This window comes from Sander vitreus, chromosome 14 (genome assembly GCF_031162955.1).
Source record: "Sander vitreus isolate 19-12246 chromosome 14, sanVit1, whole genome shotgun sequence".
NCBI lineage: Eukaryota > Metazoa > Chordata > Actinopteri > Perciformes > Percidae > Sander > Sander vitreus.
This window is the reverse complement of record NC_135868.1, coordinates 4624561-4633125: the sequence shown is the minus strand read 5'-3', so window position 1 is coordinate 4633125 and position 8565 is coordinate 4624561. Positions and strand designations below refer to the sequence as shown.

Genomic DNA, 8565 nt, shown 5'->3' with positions numbered 1-8565 from the left:
ATTTCTCGCTTAAAATGTTTTCAGAAACACGTTTCGGTGAACTATTTTTGTAAAATACGAAATCGTATTCAGAACGAGACGCCATTAGAGTCTGTTTTGAAATTCGGGAGCAGCAAGACCCACGCGTCCAATCAGCTGCCATGTGTTGCGTTCGTCACACTCATCCCGCTCGTCATTTCTGGTAAGTGTTTTAACATAGGTGTCGAAAGTGGGCACTACAGCAGTAAGTGGTTAGTGCACATTAACAGTGTACTGACGAACCGTGCGACGCACACACGCTCCGAACCGAGACAAGCGAACCGAGCGGTTCGGATGTTTTTTTATGAACCATACCACCCCTAATTTGGACACACTGGCCATTTTTTTTGTATTTTTGTCTTTATTCCTGTACGTTTTGTCACTATGATATTACTATGCATTTATCACAACTATTTGTCATTTTTATGTTAAACAACTTTTATCCTGCTGCATTGTTACTGCATTGCCTACATAACACAATTAATTAGGCAGTAAGACTGGCACTAGAATGAGTCATTCAGACTCAGAGAATAAACAATTCAGACAGGGCTGATTGATTTCATACACTGTTGAGCCATCTGGTTTTTTGATACCTTTGCCTGGCAGGAAATAGAAATTTATGTTCCTGGTTACACAATGTCTTACCCAATATTACATTGTTTAATACCATATTCTTGGTTTAGACCCTTTAATAATATTACTACAATGCACGTTAGCTGTAGCAGTAGCCATCAAATCCATTATCCTACACACTTCCTGTTGATGAAATCCTGATGTTAATCCAATGTTGTTAGAAAGGATAAACCAGAATGTAAGCCACTGGTCCGTGTAAACATTATGTTCTTGTTGGGATTCTTAGGTGTGTCAAGAGCTTTTTCTGGAATGGCATGAATCATTTCTTGTCATTCTCATGAAAGACTCTATTTGAGCTTGAACTTTCAACACTTCTCCTCCACAAAGACTCAATACAAGTCCAACATTTTAGGCTGTTTACACCCAATTACATGTTTGTTAACCTAAGCCATCTAGCATTCCCATTATATTGATCGGTTGACTCCTAGTCTATTGTCAGACTTTTTGCTGAGTTTGTGCTGTGAAAAAACACGCGTGTGGGGTAAAGACAATTTAAGGTGCTCAACAATGACAAAAATAAATCTATAGAACGTAAGAAAAAATTAAGCAAAATTAACCCTAACTCCAGATGGTTAAATATCATCAATGTCACCAATACTATTTTAAAAAGGGTATCTTCCTGTTAAAAACTCAGTGTTGTAACTCAACACAGGACTCCTCATTTGTAAGATCTTAGTTGTAATGTGACATCTGGAGGCTGGATGTTGCAACATCAGTGTAGACGGCAGCGGGCAGTTTCATAGTATACAGAAATAATTATGTATTTTATGGTTGTTGAATACCAGTCCATTGTCAGATTTGAAGAGTTCATGTCTTTGGTATCATGTTCAAAGAAATGGCTTTGAAACAAACTTGTTTTGTTTGCAAATTGGTTACCAGGACAAATCAAGTAACTTTAGGTCTGATGTCGTGCATGCATGACTTCGGCAGAAGCATTCCCCGTTTGTCTGTTGTCTGCTGATGTACTAGGTTTACATAAAAAAAAAAATGATGTAGCTGCTGATGTTTTACTTGAATGAAAATACACAGTAGGCAGAGAACTGTATTGGGAATAGTGAAGGAGTAAAGGGTGAAAAGGATAAAGTGGGAGGAAACTGGAGGATAGCGACGGTAGAGAAGGCCACAGAGGCTGAAAATAAGAGACGAAAGTAGCAAAATAGTATAAAGTATAGATGTGAAATATTAGGTTGAGCCAATATTTTCCCATTAATTTTCCCCATAGCCGTTGTTAGTTAGTTCTAACATTATCTATCAAATATTGGAATATAGGCATGTTTTAGGTTTGCAGAGAAAGCACGTGACATTTGCAGAAAAGAGGAGGAATGTGAAGAGGATTAGACAAACAGCATTTAAAGGAAAAGGGAGATGAGAGACGGGTTGAGGAAGAAGGATTGGAAGTGAGAAAGTGTAGGTGAGAAAGAGAGATGAAGAGTGGCAGTTGTGTCCTTACTGCAGAGGTGGTCATCCGGTGCACACAGATTATCGGCCGTGGAGTTGGATGACATGCTGGAGAGGAACACAGATAGGTCAACATTACTGTCAGTTGGAGGAAGAGATCAGCATTACCTCTGCTTAGCAGCAACCCTAAATCCTCTAAGCTTAGACTGAGCGATGCAGCATCTGCTTCTAATAACTAAATACAGTAGTAGCTGGATGAAGTAACTGGTTCGGATTTTAACTGGGCTTTAGGAGCTATCAGTGAAGTTCAGTAAACAGCAGGGCTCACGCCCAGAAGGATATCAACATTTTAGACTCTGTAAATATTTACTATGGCCATTTTTATTGACATTGTACTTAAATACATAGCAAATATTATCTGTGACCTTTTTTATCTGAACTCACACAGCAAATTTAAAAAAGGAGTGCTCAGTGACTTGTTTTCTATGTGTATAGTTAACCAGCTGTCAGTTACATAGATAATAGAGGAGCAGGGATCAGCATTACCATCGCTCAGCAGTAACCCAAAATCCACAAAAGCCTGGAAAGGATAGCCTGGCCTTCAGCAGCCCATTAAACTTCTCAAATCACACACATGATACACCAGATATATTTTATCTTAACATTTCCTTAGAACTGTTAATGTTGCACACCAGTAGTGTTATATTTACCATACAGTATATTGCCATTTTGAATGAACACCTCTGTATAGGGAGTAGCTGAGTTGGTTGTTAGATTTGAGGACGACTTTTTGTCTTTCAAAAATGGTTTGTAGTTGTGAGCTTCAGAGAGAGTCTAGGATCATCACTTCATTGTTTTTCCTAATTAAAACAAACTTGGCAATAAGGCATTTGTCCAGACAGCTAACTGGTAATTACAGACATATTCAGGTGAAAGTCAGCAGCTAAAAGGGATACAAATTGTCCTGGATTCTCTCTGCTTTTTCTTGTTGATAATGTGAATGAGCAGTGTGAGCCAATCATCTTGCTACATCCTGTGTGATGTTGCTACTGCATGTACATTTCGTAGTGATTTATGTAACAAAAAGGCTCTTGAAATAGTAATTTTTTTGTTATTGTTTTGTAATATGCCAGGTTTTTTAGAAACTTTTCTATGCAGGGAAAACCCTTGACACTGTGCTGTTATGGACAATTCCACATCACTCATTCTTATGTAATCAAATGGAAAGGCTCCAATCAGACAGAGCTGCCTAACCCTAACCCTGTTTGCAGGTTGCAAAACTTGAGGTGCACCACACCTTTTTTGTGTAAACCTACAATTTAAAAAAAGAGCAGGGGCGGGTTCTAGCTCACCCAGTAAGAGCGTTTGGCCCGTGTAGGCTGAGTCCTTTGCAGCGGGCGGGGGTTTCGAATCCGACCTGCTGCCCTTTGCTGCGTGTCAGACCCCATTTCTCTCCCACTTTTCTGTCTATCCACTGTCACTATATAATAAAGGGAAAAGCCCCAAAAAATTATCTTAAAATAAATTAAAAAAAGAGCAGCTTACTTCTGCTCACCACCGCAGAAGGCCTGCCTTTCAATTCATTCGAAAAAGTGCTCCGTCTGAATGTGGCCTAACTTTACTAAGAAATGACTATTAGAGAAAGACTGTAACTGTAAATCAAACTCACTCTCTCTCTCTCTTTCTATATATATATATATATACACACACATATACATACACAGTCATGTGAAAAAATTAGGACACCCATGCTAAAGTTGACTAAAAAGAGGAATAAAAAAATCATCTTTTGGAAATTGATCTTAATGCCTTAATTTAAAAAATGAGGAAAAATCCAATCTTTAACGACACCAATTTTCTTTGTGAATGAATAATGTAGCGTAAATAAATAAATGTTCTTCCTTAAAATACAGGGGGCATAAGTACACCCCTGTGTTAATACTGAAATACTAAAATACTAAAATCTGCCTGCCTCTATGGGAATTTAACATAGGGGTGTACTTACTTATGCCCCCTGTATTTTAAGGAAGAACATTTATTTATTTACGATACAGTATTCATTCACAAAGAAAATTGGTATCGTTAAAGATTGGGTTTTTCCTCATGTTTTTAATTAAGGCATTAAGATCAATTTCCGATAGATAGATAGATAGATAGATAGATAGATAGAGATATATATATATATATATATATATATATATATATATATATATATATATATATATATATATGAAGTTACAGGGGAAGTGAGCGTGTACTAAATGCGAAATTTGGTCCTGTGTACTTGAAAGTGTGACCCAGGTATTTTCAAACAAATCTATTTAACACAATTCGTAGATCTTATATTCAGGAGGTAAATCAGGAGGTTAAAAGGAATAGCACATTTAGGGACGCACACTGCTGCTACCTGGATCCCCTGGAAATCGCTATGTACAAGCAGAGGCACGTATACAGTTGTCCTCCTGTTGATCTAATTTGTTTAACAAATGTAGCCATGAGTCTGTCTGTCAGACTGGTAGAATCAGAACACTACTTGCCTGACATTCAGCGGTTTACAATTCACTACCTCAGAATAATAAGGTTCTATCTGCGTTCAGATCAGTTTTGAGATATTGAGGTTTAAAGTTTTAGCATTGGAAATGAATTGTAAATTAGGATTTTTGAAACAGGTCAATTGTAGATAGAACCTTTTAGTTCTAAAAACTAACAGCCGCCTTGGAATTATAAGGTTCTATCTTCAAAAACAGAAAAGGGAACAATGATTATCAAAGAACATTAACAATTTACTTATACATACTGTTGGACTGTTCAATTTATATAATAAAAAGTGTCTTTTTATTGGTTAATATGTTAAATCTTGATGCATTCATGCGCTTACTGTGCAACACAATATTTTTCCAGTGCATAATTTTTCCTTTCATCTTTCTTATTCAAGGTAACAGTAAGTTAAATGTAAATGAATGATTCTAAAAATGCATGGTCTGATGCATGTCAGGTCCTTCCGTTTTATCTTTTAGTCTTTTCAGTAGAAAAGCAAAACGAGTTGAATGAATATTTAAAATCTGTCTTTATTTTAAAGGTTTATCAAATAATTTTTAAACAATTTAAATGTAAAACGCGTCATACAACATTTCATATAGCAATACTCATTTAGATAAAACTGATCAGAAATGTTTTGCTTATGAACAACATATTTCAAAACCAAGACTGGTTACTTAAAATGGATTGAGATACATGCTGTTACTTGCAATGAGGAGATAATCACTACCAAATAGGCTATCTTAACAGGCTATTGATAGTGTGCTAATGTTAATTTAGTAGCCTACATGTAATTTAGCCATCATTTTGAGACAAGCCCTAACCAACAATGGGATTATGTTGAAGTTGGATATGACGTTTGGCAAGGAAATGATGGGATATGACTGAATTTCCACTTGTAGTTGTATTATAGCGTTTGGATTTTGCTGAGGTCAACTTTTAGACTTCATGTTAGGTAATGCTAGCTAACGTTAGCTAACGCTAGCTAACGTTAACTAGCGCTAGACAACCTGGCACCATGAAGAAACAGTATTTGATTGGTCCTTCTGTAAATACAGATAGAACCTTATAACTCCAAGTCTGAGTGTAAGTAGATAGAACCTTTTTGTTTTCTGAATAAAACGCCCAAAATTAATTTTATTTTTAAAAAACACCTTAAATAATGTTCACAAGTTATACCAGAGTAAGAATATGTAAATAACTCAATTTTGACAAAAATGTCAGATAGAACCTTATTATTCTAGGGTAGCGAGACCATTTCACAGTTGTAAACCTAAACATTCTAAATGTGCCCAAGTTGATTTCCTGTTGCAGTGTATGTGAATGACATCATATGAGAGTTAACAAGGGTCCACCAATGGCATTCCATTGAAAAGGTCTATAAGGCCAACAGTTTAGTTTAGCCGTGGACAGTCTCCTTTAATTAAGATAAGATAGACTTTAATAATCCCACACTGGGGAAATTCCTGTGTATATGTGTAATATGTAATATATGCACAGTAAAAGGAGCCGCTTTAACCTCTACGGCTAATTTCCAGCTGTAGCTCCCAGCCAGCTGACAATAGGCATCCTAAAATACAATGATTAACAAATTAAGATAAATTGCATTTCACCTATAATGACAGCAGGTCTAAGCAAAAGGGATTAAGACATAAAAACAAGTGGCACACAAACAAGCAAGCACAGACAAAGGCATTAAAGCAGTACATGCAGTTAAAATAATACAAAGGAGACAAGAGAAAGGAGAATAGTCACAGAGGCCACAATTAAAGCATATACAAGACATAACATGGAGGCAGGCAGCAAAGATTGAGCCAGCAACAATGACTGTCGCACAGTAATGCTACAGGTAGCCTCCTCCCTGATAAAGAAACCGAAACGAGGTCAAGCTAACAGATAATTAACCAGTGTTAAATGTATACATGTTATCAGCCTGGGTAAATATCAAAGTGTTTAGAAAATAAACTTAGTTTAACCACAGATGAGCGAGACAGGCAGCCTCCTCATTAAAATCTGTTTGCTTTGTTTGTAAAATTAATTTAGGTCTGATTGGCCATTACACACATTTTGTGCCTGTTGTGTCTGAATAAATGATGATTTTTTGTTATGTTTTTATTTGGCAGTGACTTCTTAAAATGTGTAACTTGGTCACTGCAGACTGATAAACTATTAGGTTACTTATCGCTTTAAATGAGTTTTATGTGTCAATGAAATACACCAAAACACTAACAACTGACAACTTAGTCCCTTACTTTACTATTTTCTTTGTGGTGAAAAGGATTTATTGAAAAGTTGGCTTTGTCTATTAGCAGCTTATATGTTGTCAGTCAAATAATACTTAAGAAATTGTTTTCATGCCTACCTTGTCCTTTTCTGTCATCGGAAGAACTGTTCAAACAGTTCAACACATGTAATGTACACTACAGGCTGAGGTGATGTAATGTTATTGTTAGCAGTATAGTGAAGACACTTGCTCATGACAAAAGGACACTACAGAACAGGTTCAAAGCGTGTTTTGACTTGTTTCTTGTGGTAAAAATGCAGCATCATCCTCACCTCTCATGGCATGGAAACAATCTTATTATAAAGTTTACTTTCGGTGTGACACATACACACTTCCTTATGAAGTCACAATAGTATGTAAGAAGCATTTTTAGACAAAACACTGTCCTTAACTCTTTAGAAAGAATGTATGTCAATGAACCAGTTTGTCTGCATTGTTCTTTCACATTCACATGTGGCAATTACACCCCTGCATTAAGACATACCTGCATGAACAACAAAAGACGCCATCTCACACCCACACACAGACATGCACGCACACAACACAAAAACAGATACTAAAATATGCTGTTAAAGACACACAGACGTGTAAAATATACAAACAAAACGGTGGGTCAAAACGCACATTAAATGTGTAATGATGAACATCAGATGGGATGATACCACAAACAGTAAAGAGATGCAGAGATAACCATCTACTCTCACATACAGTGCCGTATGTAGATGTGCACTTACATGTACACATAGACACATACGGAATATTGCAGTGCATAGACACAAACGCATATTGTGATATAAACTTTCATATTTTGTCCTGAGATAGATTTCAGCAGGAACGTGTTGAAACAAACGTGGAAATCACATCACAAATGAGTGATTTGGGCACTGTTAAATTGCAGACTAAGTTTCAGTCACACATCCACAGTATTTAATTTGCCTTAACAGTTTTAGTTTTGTTTTCCATCTTACCTGGCCGACTTTTTGCGGTTGTCCAGGTGTCAAACTCTGTGCGCTCCTCTTATCCAAAACGTGTAGTTTGCTGTCCCTGCGAGCCATATAAGTGTAGAGTTGCAAGACAAATTAAAGTCCATCATCTCAGTTTTCATGTTTTCGTAGTCAGTCTGCAGTATACCGTGACATCCAAATGCTACACAATTTCCAGTGAAGATACTGGTGATGTTAGAATCTCTTTCTATTTTGTTGTCATCACCACGGTGTGATTTCTCACTCGTGTCTTTACTATCTCTCTCTCTCTCTCTCTCTCTCTCTCTCTCTCTCTCTCTCTCTCTCTCGCTCTCTCTCTCAGGTTGGCCACACCTCACCCTCCTCCTTGCCACCCTTATCACCTGCACACACCTTGCACTCAGTATTATATTTGCTATTTGCATGTATGTTTGTGTCCCTGTTCATGTGTTTTAATGTGTGCATCAAGTTTACAGACAGCTGGCTGTATTTGTCATCTTGACAGACTTAGGGTTACTAGGTGAAGGTGCAACAGGATGTATTTTTCTGTCACCCAGGACACGTTTAACGTTGTATCTTATAATGGTCGAGGTGAAATACCAAAACCAAAGAACTTCTATACAAACAATTGAATGTACTGTAATGTGATTCCCTAAAGTAACAAAAGGAAAAATGTTAGGAACATTGTCAAGATATTATTAGAATTGTCTTCTTGCTCTTATTGTGTTTTCT

The 8565-nt window shown here is 36.8% G+C and overlaps 1 protein-coding gene across 2 annotated transcripts in view; it reads right to left on the bottom strand.

Moving 5' to 3' along the window:
- styk1a (serine/threonine/tyrosine kinase 1a) overlaps positions 1 to 8146 on the bottom strand; it is a 17763-nt gene extending 9617 nt beyond the window's left edge. The window contains exons 1-2 of one of the 2 annotated variants that reach the window (XM_078268419.1): positions 7840 to 8146; positions 2102 to 2157 (exon numbers count right to left, since the gene is read on the bottom strand). In XM_078268419.1, the coding sequence (XP_078124545.1) occupies positions 2102 to 2156 (55 nt within the window). In that variant the 5' untranslated portion in view covers position 2157; positions 7840 to 8146. Of the gene's footprint in view, positions 1 to 2101; positions 2158 to 6949; positions 6997 to 7839 lie in introns of those variants that run through there. The other variant, XM_078268420.1, reaches the window with a different exon arrangement.
- Between the last annotated feature and the right edge of the window lie 419 nt (positions 8147 to 8565).